This window comes from Lampetra fluviatilis, chromosome 3, assembly GCF_964198595.1.
Source record: "Lampetra fluviatilis chromosome 3, kcLamFluv1.1, whole genome shotgun sequence".
Taxonomy (NCBI): Eukaryota; Metazoa; Chordata; class Hyperoartia; order Petromyzontiformes; family Petromyzontidae; genus Lampetra; species Lampetra fluviatilis.
In genome coordinates this window covers 33,115,661-33,130,096 of record NC_136277.1, presented here as the reverse complement: position 1 = coordinate 33,130,096, position 14,436 = coordinate 33,115,661, and the positions used below count along the sequence as shown (strand labels likewise).

The 14,436-nt window shown below is 55.4% G+C and overlaps 1 protein-coding gene across 1 annotated transcript; it reads left to right on the top strand.

Moving 5' to 3' along the window:
- The first annotated feature begins 7,236 nt into the window (after window positions 1-7,236).
- On the top strand, window positions 7,237-12,341 carry LOC144950306 (uncharacterized). Its single transcript, XM_078880404.1, has 6 exons — window positions 7,237-7,354; window positions 8,368-8,434; window positions 9,700-9,772; window positions 10,232-10,335; window positions 12,029-12,124; window positions 12,219-12,341. The coding sequence occupies exons 1-6, from the start codon at window positions 7,323-7,325 to the stop codon at window positions 12,339-12,341; spliced, it is 495 nt and encodes a 164-aa protein (XP_078736530.1). The 5' UTR covers window positions 7,237-7,322.
- The last annotated feature ends 2,095 nt before the right edge of the window (window positions 12,342-14,436 follow it).

Genomic DNA, 14,436 nt, shown 5'->3' with positions numbered 1-14,436 from the left:
AGAAGAAATTCTGGCCGACTGTTCGGGTGAGTCTACGTGTGTTTGTGTTTTCACAACAACGACAATGAACATCTGTTGGTCGTGCTTTCTGCGAGTTAAGGGATATCGAGATTCTCTGCCACGTTGACGGGTCGTGCCGCGTGTTGGTCGGAACGATGATGCCCGACGTTTCGCCCCACGTGCCGAGAACCTCTTCGGGGACCGAAACAGAACCACGTGGCTGCGAGTTGCTTGAGGAACCGAATCAGAACTGAACAATTCAGAGCTGAACAGGCACCACCGTGAGACCCTGTGCAGAATAATTATATATCATCATCATCGTCATTCGTGCTCTATCCACCGCTGGATCAATAATCTCCCAAACTTACGCCATCTTTTACTGTCGATCTTTAGGCAAAACTCCGTCTCGCTCCTACACGTGGGCCGATTGATTCAATCGCGATGGTGTCGCTCCATCTCCGCGGTGGAGGTTCCCTCCGGGTAGTCAATTGCTTGTCACGAGGTTAATTGCGCTGTGTGCTATTGACGTGTGCGATTGTGATGTAATACCCTGTCGCAAGATCAGACCTCCGCGAATTTGAACCCAGACGTTCCTAAGAACTGCAACCTTTGTTCCCATGATCTTTCGCCTCGTTCTAAAGAGGATCGTCGCTTGATTGATTGGGTGGCTGGATGATTGATTGGGGTTTCTAGTCGTAAGATTATTTCCTATTTTCCAAATAGCTGTAATAGCTGTATACCCGGGTAACCCAGAGGTCACAAAGGTCACCAGCCGCTCCTTCGTGAGCCACCCCGTAATGCCGGAGTTTGGAGGGCCGGCGGTGGCGGCTGACGGCTGTCTGCTGCCGTACTGCGCATGCGCGACCAATGAAGAGGGGAGTGTGCGAGTCCGGGAGGGGAGGGGGGGTGGCTGGATTGGCAACTGAACGGCACGGAGGAGTGTCTGACCGTCCGAGTTTGTAAACTGTGAAGATTCCGCGGCGCACGGCTTGCGAAGTACCGACTCAGTGAGCCGCTCATCTTCGAATGCATCACTGTGACTCTTATCATTGAGACCCGCATCAGTGACCCTCATCAATGTGAGCCTCATCAGTGACCCTCATCATTGAGCCGTTCATCAGCGAGCCGCTCATCAGCGAGCCGCTTCTCACGGAGCCGCAGGCGGATGATGTTGTCCGCAAGGTTGCGTAGAAACAAATTTGCTTGTAGCAGATGCGCGTGGGAGTGACCACGCGGCACGAGCCCGAGCCGCACAGCCCACGGCAGTGATTGACAACAACATCAACAACAACAACATCAACAACAACAACATCAACAACAACAACAGCAGCAACAGCAACAGAGGCGACTGCGCGGCATGTTTGATTCGCAGCTCACATGGCGTACGAAGCGGCGCACATCGCCCGTTCGCAGCCCTGAGCCATCGTGGTGGAAAGTTACGTTCCGCCGACTTGCCCGCAAAGTGGTACCCTTGTTGTTTTAGAACCCCCAGGAGGGATGATGGGCTGAGTTGGCCCCGCAAACCTTTCCGATTTCCGAGCCGCTCGCTCTACCGAGCTGCGAAGGATTCGTACATTTGCTCGAAGGTCCACCTCTAAATCATTGCGCGATATCTCAAGGACCTCTTCCTCCATCCTCCTCCCTTCTGCTCCCCCCACCTCCTCCTCCCCCTCTCTCCTGCCCCCCCTTCTCTTCCCCCCCCTCCTCCTCCACCTCTTCCCCCGCTCCTCCCCCTCCTCCTCCTCCTCCCCCTCATCTTCCCCCCCCTCCCCCCCCCCCCCTGTTCCTCCCCCTCCCCGTCCTCCTCCTCCCCCTCATCCTCCTCCTTATCCCCCTCCTCCTCCCCCCTCCTCCTCTTCCCCCCATCCTCCTCCTCCGCCCTCCCTCCTCCTCCTCCTCGTCGTTGTGATAGCGGCACAACATCGGCAAATTCGCAGGGCAGCCCACCGCGGCGCGTTGAAACGCGAGCTGCCCGCCTCGCCTCGCCTCGGGGTGTCTGGCGGATCTGTAGCCAGGACTTAGACACACAAAAAGAGAAGCTCGCGGCTAAATTATTTACATTAATCCTCCCCGCCCCCCCCCCCCCCCCCCAAGGTGTTTGAGAACGAAAGTGCTGGCAAACGAATTCATTAAAAAGTATGTATTCTGGAAGCCCTAAGCAAATATGTACGTTGAACTTCTTTGGCGCCGTACGTATCCCTAATCGGAGGTGCGGTAAGGAAGGACAACACACTAAACGCAAAAAGCGGTTGTGCAAGCAATCGAGATGACGATTTTTTTTTAAAACAAAGTGCACAGCTCCCAGTGGCTTCCAATAGCGATCACGTCTTCCTCGGTTGCCCCTGTGTGCTCGGCCTCGATGTGACAACGAGACGGCCCCGTGGCCATGCAGCTGCCCGTGGCATCTCCAAGTGCGGCAGTGGCGCATCGTCTCGGCGTGCGCGTGGCTCCAGGTCAAAGCGTCACAATCACCGCCGCATTGCTCACCGCATTTCTCGCCACGCGCCCAGGAATTTACACGCAATGTTCGGTGACGCTGTTGTTGCTGTTCCGTTGGAAGTGGCGCACAAAAATATTATTTGCCAAAAAAATATACTAGTCCCATTTGTAAAGAACGCTTCTTTAAAAAATAACGTAACTCAACTATATTGTTCACCGGTTGAAACCCACTGAACTGGTTAGCTCGTTTTCAGAGGCGATCTGGCCACGCGTGTTGATGTCTCATCGAAGCGGCTGATATCGTCATGCGGACGCGCGTTGTTTTAAAACAAATGTGGAAGAGGGAGGGCAAAACGAGAGGAAACCCGGAGAAAAATCCGCGCGACCACCACGGGCACAGAGAGAGAGAGGCGGAGAAAAAAACACGCAAACTTTAACTAAAAATATACAACAATAGGCATCGCCAGGGTTCGGGATCGAAGCCACGGACCTCCTGCGTAGCAGGCGAGGGATACAGATGACGCTTCGGGCAATAGCCCTTCTTCAGGGAAGACACATATAAAAAACACGAGGGCCATTGCTCGGAATGTCCCCTCTTCTATGCTTTCTTGTAAGGTCCACGGGCAGTGCCATTGGTGAGTGGGTAGAGGTTTACGCAATAATTATACGCCTAGCAAGAGAAGAGGCGAGTGTTGTTGTTGTTGTACCCGCGGGGAACATGCGGTTGTCACGGAAACCGACGACGCCGCTTGCTGCTGCCCTGTTTGAGGGGTCAGGGGTCAGGTTGACCGTCAGCAGTCCAGACCGGGGGGGGGGTCAGCAATGAACGAGCCTCGACTCGACTCGTCTCCCTCCGCAGCCAGCGTCCACACCCTCCCTCCTCACCACGGATTTCTAAGAGGTCAACACGAGGCCGCTTGTCCAAGCGAGCGGGGGGGGGGGGGTCTGTGTAGGCAGGCAGAGGCCGTAAGGGGGGAGAGTCGAGGGCGCTCAGCTCGACTTGCACAACCGCGCGCGTTTGTGCGAGAGAGAGAAAGTCGCGGACGGGGAGGCGCCTTCAATACACAGCGCGGGCATGGAAACGACTTTGACCCCTGCGAGGTCGCCCGCTAGAAGACGCCGTGGATGTCCATGGGAAACAGCCGGGGCCAAGCATCCTTCTTGTTGTGCGATCGCGGGCCTCCCTTTGTGGGCGCCCCGGGGGAGGAGGGACGGTGGGGTGGTTGGTTGTGTGCGGACCGCCGGGCGGCTAAAACGCAGTAAGTTGGCACAGTAGGGAGGGAGGGCACAGGTGGTTGCATCGGCCGGTCATTTCGGTCGGTCAAATCATGGCACCAGCTGGGTCTGTCCCGTGACCTTCTGCCCGTGGGCGTTCGACACTTCACATGGCCTTAAAGTGCACTTAGCCTGGTACAAGCGCCGTGGTGACGTCACCGCCACTCGGAGCGACCCCCCCCCCATCTCATCTTCTTGAACTGACCTCCAGCGCCGCGCGAGGTACTCTGATCCTCTTCCTCTCATCCTCTGTGCGCGACGCTGCTACTGCTGCTGTCGGCCCATAGAAGTTGTGTGCGCGCGAATGTGTTGAGTTGGTGCGTGCAGCGCATGGGGAGTGGTAGCGTGGCCGCTTAGCGCGCTGCGATATGGACCCGGTGACCCGAGTTCGATTCGCGCTCGCGGCCAACAATCGGTGACAAATCGTGCTGCTGCTGCTGCTGGTCGTGGTGCTGTTAATGACAAAAAGTGGGGAGCGGTGGTGTCGCGGTTCGCGCGCTGCCTTACTAACCAGGCGGCCCGAGTTCGATTCCCTCTCAAGGCCACCAACACCGGTGACGATGAATCAAAATCGGTCCTGGGCCTCCCCTAGGTCGACTCAGCCTCAAATCAGTACCTGGTGCGGTGTGTAGTAAACATCGCCACTGGGGAGGCAAAGACGGCCCGGTCATGGTCCTGGCCACCCACCTCCTCGTGTGACGTGCCGGCCTGCTCGCGAACAGCACTTGCCTCAAAAGTCTGTTAACGTCTAATGTCTCGTGCAGCCCGATGTGGCGATCCACGCTGGGATGGCTGCATGAGGGGGGTTCACCCATGCCGGGTGTCTGCGTTGTGGCAGCTTTTGTGGCACACTTCATCACACACACACTTGCTGACGCACGTGCTGCGTTAGCAATGTGACGATTCATCGCCACCCTCCCCACACACGCCATGAATTGTCACGATTTAGGCTGTCGCGATTTGATTCAAGAGGTCCATTTTGCGTGGTTGCGACCGCCCCGTTTTGCATCGTTGGCGTCTCTCGCGAGGACATTTGTATTCGCGTCGTAACGACATTGAAATATCAACAACGGGAACCTAACGGTGTACAAGTGTTGCTGTAACATTGTCAATCGTCGATTCTTACGTGCAAACAAAAAAAAACGCTACACGGCTATCGTGAGCATAAGATTGCATTTTAATTGTCCGAATCGATGAATCATCACGTGTCTGCCTGCCGGTCTCGTGTCAACGATGTCCGTGGCATCGGCAGATTTCGTTTATTTGCCTACATCTTGACGATGACTCGGTAAAGTCGAGGCTGGCGAGGGAGGTTGCCTTGTTTGTATTAGCAGTCGCCCCTCGACCGCTGTGATCTGTGCAGCTGTTAATCGATCAACTTTAGAGTGACAGGACATGCGACGCCCATGGGGGGATTGTGACAGACCGCGCGAGTGATACACTCACACACACACGCGCGCGCGCGCGGGTAACAATGACGTTCTAGAAGGGCCATAGACGACTGAAACTTGGCACGAACAAAATCAAGTCTACGTTTCACCACCAACACCACCACCATCGTCGTCGTCGTCTTCATCCCTCCTACTCTGCTATTTCCCGGCACCTGAGCCCTTCCAGACAACGGGGCCGCGATGTAGTTTGCACGGCCTGCCCACTCCGTGCGCTGCGTTCACGACTCCTACCGCTCCTACGTGAGCATATTGGCACAGGAGAGAGAGAGAGGCAGAGGGAGAGGAAATTGGTAACAAAATGCGCGATGTGCAGTGGACACCTGGGGGCTGTCTGCCCATGGATCGTGATGATGATGATGATGACCACTCCCACCGGGAGAGTTGCAGCGCCTGCACACTCCGTCGTTGGCTACGCAACCACCGAGACCCGACTACAGTCGACCCCCACTACAGTCGACCCCCACTACAGTCGACCCTGACTACAGGCGACCCCCACTACAGGCGACCTCAACCACAGGCGACCCCCACTACAGGCGCCGAGTCACTTCTGGGCGTTGGCTCCGAGCTCTCGCGCCGCGGCCGCCTCTCAGCTGCCACCCGTCACACGTCACCCGCGTCCCGCGTGCGCTTCTTTTATTCTGCCGCATCAGCACCAACATCGAAACCCCACAACAAGCGCCGCTCACGGGCATCGCCGCGGCTGCTGCGAGGTGGAGGGGTGGGGGGGGGGGGTGGGGGGGTGGGGGGCAGGGGGGTGCAGGGGGGGGGCAGGGGGGCGACGGGGGGGCGGGGATCGCGACGTGATCCGTTCCGCTGCCGCTAACCCCCCCGGGGCAGGTGGTGGCGGTGGCGCTGATTAAAGAGCAGCGCAGGGCTGCCTGCTGCGCCCGTCGGGAGGGAGGGGCGGCAGGGGGGGGAGCGAGGGGGGGGCGAGGGGGGAGGGGGGGGCGAGGGGGGGGGGGCTCGCCCACCGCTCGCTCGGGGTTTGTGACGCTCACGACAAGCCGGAGACGAACTCTGCGCACAACGGCGTGCGGACGTTCCAAGCCAAAACCACTGCAACATAAACCACTTGTACGTTTCCAGGTAAGGCGCCGCTGAGCTGCATGGCTCTTTGTCAGAAGCGACCACTGTTCTCACGAATGATGAGCTCGACGAAGTGGGCTTTCCGCGTGGAAATGTAGAGCAGCCGAATAATCTAAACGCGCGATGTTGATGCTAAATGTGGAGGGAAAAAACGGAGAAGAATCCACGCTACCACGGGGAGAGAGACAAAAACGGTGCAAACTCCATCTATACAGTTTAACACGTAGGCTTTCGCGACAAATATGTACCCATAAGGATGCATTTGGGTTAGATCGTCTAAACATAAGCAGGCGTCAGGGTCGGGATCGAACCCACGACCTCCTGCATACCAGGCGAGGTAGTTAACACCTCCTAGCCGCCGTGGCGCCCGAACAAAACAAATCCCATCTCAGATGAAAGCGCGGAAGCGACTCTCGTGGGCAACCCCCCCACCCCACCCCACGCCACCACTGCCCGGACGGAAACGAAGCAACGCGCGCGGCTCGGCCGAGTCGCCACGGAGCGATCAGAGTCGCGGCGCTGATCCATCCTCCACGAGCAGCGTGCGGTGGCGGCGGCGACTCGAGGCGGGAGGGCCAGCTCGGAATGTGACTGCCGTCGTCCCCAGCCAACGCCGTGAGAGATGGAACGATGACATCGGCTCCCGTGCGGGAGCGAGATCGTTACATCGCAAGGGCCGTGTGAGGTGATGGCGACTTGGAAACGCCTTCGTCCACCAGTGGATGGATGATGACGGTGACGATGATGATCATCATCACCGCCACCACCGCCACCACCATCATCATTGTTGCACTCGTCTCTTCTCATATTACTGCCGCATTTCGGCGAAACTGTAAGCAAACGAAGCGGCGTTATAGATATTTTTTATGTACATTTTCGAATTTTCCATATCGGGTGTCTGTCTCAGTGGACTCTTACCTGGCTATGAATAGCGTCGTGACCTTTATCCAAAACCAGCTGAGAGAGCGCGCGCGCGCGCGTGCTTACGAGCAGAGCACCTGCGGAATGTCCCCCGTCCCGTCAGACCTGGGAAGCTAAGCGGGTTGTGAGCCTGGTGCAAGTGCTTCTTGGATGGGCGACCACCGGCCGCCGCGCACGAACAGGTTTGCTATGTGTTTGACTTGCAAATATCGTGACTGCAGGAATTCGTATTTTTTGGATCTTTCGGTAAAGTCACGTAGAAAGAATAAAAATAAAATTAAAATAAAAAACAAATAAAATAAAAAATAAAATAAAAACTAAATAAAAACCAAAAACCACGACGTTTGGATCGCTTGTGTTGCGATCCAACGTCGTGTTTTTAATTTTATTTTTATTCTATCGATGTGACTTTACCGAAAGAACCAAACAACAGGTTTGCTGTAGGCTGCTTTCGGGGGTGGGGGGCGGCGGGGGGTGGGGGAGGCAAATCAGAAAAACAATCACACATTGTTGTGCTGCACTTCTACGCTGCCGAGGTGTAACGCTCCCTCACCTTCGCCAACCCACACACCTCGCAGGGTCTTTACCGTCCACGGTACCGATGGGGTGGATAGGCGGCGGCTTTCGTTGACACAGGAAGCGCCAAGGGGCTGCGATGGGAGTGGATCTGTGCGGCTGGCTGGGCTGCGAGCCAGCGGACGGTTCGAGACTCGTGGCGAGATTCCCAGGCGGGCGATGGTCACGGCGCGGATGGAAATTGAGATTCGGACCGCTGCATCGCGGAACCGAGAGAGGCCGCGACGAGATAGGGGGGAGGCCTTCATCCGGCGGCGGATTGATCCTGGCTGATGATGATCATGATGCTTTGTGTTTTTAAATATGCTGCTTGAATTCATGGCAGAGGTTAAGAATAACAAAAAAGTGAAAATGTTAATAATAATATTTCGATTTAAAGCTTTCGTGACTGCAGGGATTCATCGTCTTGATTATTTCGGTAAAGTCACGTAGAAGGGGAATAATAAAATGATAAAAATAAAACATAATAAAATACAATTCTCACGACGTTTCGGCCACAACGCAAGCAGCCGTCCTCAGGTGAAGAACAGGTCTGTCGGAAAGACAGCGTCTGAATGACTCTCATTAATACTAATAATCAGTCATTCAGAATGTGAATGTTGTCGGTCTCCGATTGCAGGAAGTCAAGGAACGTGGACAACGCGGACTCGGATGATGGACTAAGCCCCACGAGCAGTGCCATGATGGTACACACTCGCTCCGTCTCTCTCGCTCTCTGTCCATCACTCTCCACGTCTGTCCATCGCGCGTTCGCTCTCTCTCTCTCTCTGTCTCTCTGTATCTTCCCATCGGTCTCTCTCGCATTCTTTCTCTGTGCGTGTCTCTCTCTCTCTCTCTCTATGATCTGTACCTTAATGTCTCTCAACGTCACATCCATCACAATCTCTTAACTGCACGATGCACAGCCGTTTTGTTACGCATAAATACAAATACAAAGATCCCCCGTGTAGCCTTAGCAGACTGTTGGGGCAAGTGCTGTTAGCGAGCACCTATGAAAGCCGGAACGGCACACGAAGGGGTGGGTAGCCGCTACCGCGTCCAGCCGCCTTTGTCTTCCCAGTGGCGATGTTTACACACCGCACCAGGTACTCATTTTAGGCTGGGTCGACCTAGGGGAGGCCCAGGACTGGATCAGATAATCGTCACTGATGGTGGCCATGAGTGGGAATTGAATCCGGATCGCCGGGTTCGTAGCGCAGCGCACTAACCGCAACACTAACGCTCCCACTTCGTTTTATATGTATGCACATGTTTACACACGTACAGATATGTATTGTGTCAAAGTGTCTCACGGAGAAACAAGAAACACAACCAGGCACGGTTGAACACCACGAGAATGACTTCCAGGCACTGGTTCATATCCCGTCCGGCGGAATGGCGACAAAAACGTCGCATAGCGGGCAAGCGCCTGGAGGAGCTACCGTGGCATTCCGTCTGCCCACCCACTCCCCCAAGGGGGCACCTAGCCTGGCACGGAGCCCTGCCTGGCGACGAGGCTCGCACAGCGAGACCCCGGCACGCTTTCGGCCTTTACCGCAACGCATCGCGCCACGGTGGCTAGGAGATGTTGACTCCCTCGCCTGGTACGCAGGAGGTCGTTGGTTCGATCCCGACCCCGATGCCTGCTGCTGTATATTTGGAGTTTGCGTCTCTCTCTCTCTCTCTCTCCCCGTGATCGCGTGGATTTTTCTCCGAGACCTCCGGGTTTTCCCTCGCAGATTTAGAATCGACGTGACGCGTTCAGAGTATTTAGCTGCTTTCAAATTTCAACGCGATCATAAACCACTTCGTTGAGCTGTCATTTGTGAAAGCCATGGTCCCTTCTGAAACAAAGCGAAACAGTAGCTCAGAGACCCTTGCTTGGTAAAAAAATAAATAGATATAGTGTTTTATAGTGTCATACCCCTGGTGTGGTGTGCTCTGTGTACGTGTGTGTTGTTTCTTTCTGCAGTCGCTCAAGAAGCAGGAGTCGCAGTACCACAAACTGTTCCCCAGCATCCCCCAGCAGGAGCTACTTCTCGAGAGTAGGTTCCTTCAATGCTGGGGGGAGGCACGGTGGGGGGGGGGGGCGGCACGAGGGGCTGGGGTTGTTGTTAAACCGGGATAGGAGGAAATGTGCTGAGCAAGAGCTGTTCGTGATGTTAAGTCGAGAGAAATAAAATCTGCAGCCGAGGAGCCGTAGCCGAGGAGACGGGAGACGACTTCCATTTGAGACGCGAAGTAGTGAAACGCGCGGTTCGAATCCCCGGCTCAGATTGGCGGAAGGAAGTGATGGCGAGGCGTGGTGGTGACGGTGACTGTAGTGGCGATGGTGACGGTGGTGGTGGTGACGATGGTGGTGGTGACGGTGGTGACGATGGTGGTGGTGACGATGGTGATGATGGTGACTATCAACAGCATCGATCATTGTCCGTTGCGACCACCTGGCTGACCTTGACCCTCATCTGACCCCCGGGTTCCCCGTGTGGTGCGTGCCCACGCAGCGTACAGCTGTGCTCTCAAGAAGGACTTCCTGTACCACGGCAAGATGTTCATCTCGCAGAACTGGATCTGTTTCCACTCTCGCATCATCCACAAACAGCTGCAGGTGAGGGCGACTTTAAAAGTAAACTTTTGTTTATTTTATTATTTTACCAGACGATCACAAATGGCAGCTCAACGAGTTGCTTGTCATCGCCATCATCGTGTGGACATTCATAGCAGCAGCCAAATTAACGCGTGGTGATGTTGATTCGAAATGTGGAGGGAAAAACCGGAGGACCCGGGGTAAAATCCACGCGACCACGTGGAGAATGCGCAAACTCTGAATATACAGCAGGGGTCGGGGTCAGGATCGAACTCAAGACCTCCTGCATACCAGGCGAGGGAGTTGACATCTCGCCACCACGACGCTCTGTGCCCTGTGGTCGTGGAGGAGGACCCTGAATATTCAGGGCGTCCACCCAGGAATCGTTCCATCCGCAATCGTTGGGCGACGATGAGGTTGCACGTTCGCTGCTGGTCGCAGAGGTTCGAGTCCAGCGGCCGCCCTGATTAATACGGCGGGTGTACTAACCACAGTAATGCTACTACGACTACTACGATGCCCAGTCTGCTTCACAGTAGACGTTCAAGACGTCGTTCGCAAGAGAAGGCCATTGTGTGCTGGCGTCAGGGACCAAATTTGCTAAAAATGTTAAAAGGTGAACCAGAAATTACTCAATTGTTATTATATACAAAGCAGCATCCATTGTCCCCTGCTGGCAGGAGTCTGATGACCCCCGGTCACTCTTGCGAACGAGACTCATTGTGGTCTCTTGAGTTCTCACCCGGTTTAAAAACAAAATAAACTTGAACCGACAGGATCTGCCTACTTGCCGTATAAATTAACCGTTCAGCCTAAACTTGTCGCAGTCGTGTGCTTTCGTGAGTTTGATGACCAAAATAAAATACCATTTCCCTATTGGCCCGCTGGTTACCCTCCCACTCCAGCAACCAACCAAACTTCCCTCGTTTTGGTGGTTGATCCTCGCCCCGTGCTGTCCCCCGCTGTCTGAAATGCACTTCCTCTTGCCGTGCGTGCCGTGTTGACGTCACAGCTGACGGCAATTAGGATGAAAGAAACCCCGCAATAACCCCCGTTGATAGGCAGCAATCTAGGGTCTAGCAATCGAGGGTCAACGTGGCTGAGAAAGCTGCTCTGATCCGTCGCGGGCTCGCCACACAGGGCGCACTCTGGCATCATCGCCTGCACGCTTTCTCACCTTGCCATGGGCATTCCGACACGTCCCACGGAGGGTCAGAGTCGAGCCCTCCTCGCATCGTGGCGAGGTGGTAACGACCTCGCCTGGTGTGCAGGAGGTCGTGCGTTCGGTCCCGACGCTGACGCCTGCTGCTGTATATCTGGAGTTTGCGTACTCTCCCCGGATTTTTCTCCGAGTCCTCCGGTCCCCCCCGCTCCACATTTAGAATCTCCACATTTAGAATCAATACCACGCGTTCAGAGTATTTGGCTGCTGCCATGAATATCCACGTGATGAGCAACTTCCGTTGAGCTATTTTACCTGAATTGTTTAGATTTACTTTCAAATGTCGACTTTCCGCAAACAGTCTCGGCGCTACCTACAGAGATGGAAATCGCCACCCCCGTTCCTCGGTTGATCGAAGAGAGAGTAACGGACGAGAGAGATGGAGAGAGAGAGAGAGACAGAGAGAGGAGAGAGACAGAGCAACGGAGAGAGATAGGGAACCACCAAGAGATTCTCCCGAGTCTGCCCCAAACCGCGCACACAAAACCCAAGACTCGTAAGCGCGTGCCGGCAGCGCCGTGCGTGGAAACTTCAACCCCCGACGCCGCGGCGCGCGACGGCAGCCCGGCGCGGCGTGAAAGTTCCATGGCACGAGCGCGCCGGCGATGTCACCGCGCACGTGCTTTGCTTTGCTTTGAAAGAAAACAAAAACAACCCCCCTTGCTGCCCTCCACCTGTGCAGGGTGCCGTCTGCTCCCTGCCCTCTCGCGTTATACAAATGATGTCCGCGTTCGCTGCCCACATTCAGTGCCCGCGTTGGCTGCTTGCGTTCGCTGCCCAGTTCAGTGCCCGCGTTCGCCGTTGAATGCATGCGGCCGGAGGGCAGCAATCTCACCCTAACCGAATCGCGTTGCCGTAACAAGCGAGACGATGAATGCCCGTGTGTTGAACTTCTTTCACACGGCACGCAGCCAACCGTGCTAATCGGAGGTGCGATGGCAGTGGCGTAGCTATTGAGAGTGCAGGCGGTGCAACTGCACCTGTGCCTATGGGCCGGAGAGGCCATGGCGCCAAAGGGGTGGGGGCATGAGGGGGGGAGCGGTGTTCGGCAGAGTGAGGGGCGGGGGGCCTCATTCACTCCATGGCAACGCGAGGTCGCCGAGTGGATTTGCCGTCCTGACGAGCGTGGTGTGGCGTGGCGTGGTGTGGCGTTGTGTGTGCGTGGCGTTGCGTGGTGTATCGTGGTGTGGCGTGGTGTGGTGTGGCGTGGTGTGGTGTGGTGTGCCGTGGTGCGTCGCAGGTGATCATCCCCATGGGGTCGGTGCGCACCATCAAGAAGCACCGCATGGTGAAGCTGCTGCCGAACGCGCTGTGTCTGCTCACCAGCGACGGCACCAAGGTGAGCGAGACTCGCCGCCACCTCGCTCCTTCCACCACCACCACCACCACTGTCACCATCACCACCACCACCATTGTCACCATCACCACCACCACTGTCACCTTCATCACCACCACTGTCACCATCACCACCACCGCCACTGTCACCATCACCACCACCACCATTGTCACCATCATCACCACCACTGTCACCATCATCATCACCGCCACTGTCACCATCACCACCATCGGTGTAGGAGCTACCCGCTGCTGGATGCAGGTCTCCGCCAGGTTTTGTTCCGCCACCTTGTGCGCTCTTGCGATCCGCCGAGCGCCCGCACGATGACCGGTTATCATCCCGACGCAGAACTCCCTCCCTCCCTGGCCGCAACTCACTCCACGGTTCGCCTCCACCTCCGTGGGGAGGGTGGGTGCAGGGGGGGGGGGGGGGGGTCAGGTGGATCGTTGTATCACGTGATCAAGGGAGTTGGCGACGGTTTTCAAAGGCCTTCATCCAGCAGTGGATAAACCTTTGCCGGTCGTGATTATGGCGAATGGGTTTTTGCTGAACGAGGTGAAAGTTCAGACGGAATTCTTGTGTGAAGTGGGAGGAGAGACCTTAGACCTTGTAACGGCGCCACGGTGGCTATAGGAGATGTTGACTACCTCGCCTTGGTATACAGGGGGTCGTGGGATCGATCCTCACCCTGACGCCTGTTGTATATTCGGAGTTTGCATGTCTCTCTCGCTCTCTCCCAGTGATTGTATGGATTTTTCTCCGGGTCCTCCGGGTTTTCCCTACGAAATATACAAACGTGCGTTTAGAGTCTTTGGCTGCTTAAAACGTCCACACTGATAAGCCACTTCGTTGGGCTATCATTTTGTGGCCAGGTCACTTCTGACAAAGAGCTACACAACTCAGTGGGCCTTACCTGATAAAAGAACCACAATAGTAAATGTGAATAGTACGAGTGGTGCACAATGGGGTCTAGAAGAGCTACGTAGTTACCCGCGAGTGATTTTCGAAGTTGTAATTTGTGTCGGGACAATAACGCACAATGGTCCATTCTAATAAGCGACGTGGCGGGCACTGCACCTTCTGCTGCGTTGGCGGTGGTGCACAGGCACGCATCTCAAATCCAACCCATTCGTCAATAGCAACACGTGTGTGGCCTTACATGGATTCATTATCTAGATTGATAACTCTATGGATCTCTGTGGGTCTATGTGAGTCTCTGTGGGTCTCGATGGGTGTCTTCATTCAGACGCCACTGGAGGTATGCACTTTTTAAACCATTTTGATTGCAAACTCATTTCTTTAGAACTGCTTTTTGTGTTTAGTTTGTTGTCCTTCCCCCGCACCTCCGATAAGCACGGTTAGCTACGTAGGGTGCGAAAGAAGTTCAACATACGTAAAAAAACACACACATAACACGGTGTTATAGAGACATGTGTTGAGTTTGTGTTGTTGCTGTTGTCAATCTTATGAGTAGTCGCCCTGGGCTCTCCAAAATCACACAGAGAATCACAATCGTGCCGCGACCTCACACGACCTCTCCCCCCCACCCTCCCCTCCCCCCCGA

Coding starts and splice junctions, on each gene's coding strand:
- LOC144950306 (XM_078880404.1), top strand. CDS start 7,323: ATGGGCGACCACCGGCCGCCGCGCACGAACAG. Junction 9,773..10,231: donor GCAGGAGCTACTTCTCGAGA/GTAGGTTCCTTC, acceptor GTGCCCACGCAG/CGTACAGCTGTGCTCTCAAG. Junction 12,125..12,218: donor CGCGGCGTGAAAGTTCCATG/GCACGAGCGCGC, acceptor CCACCTGTGCAG/GGTGCCGTCTGCTCCCTGCC.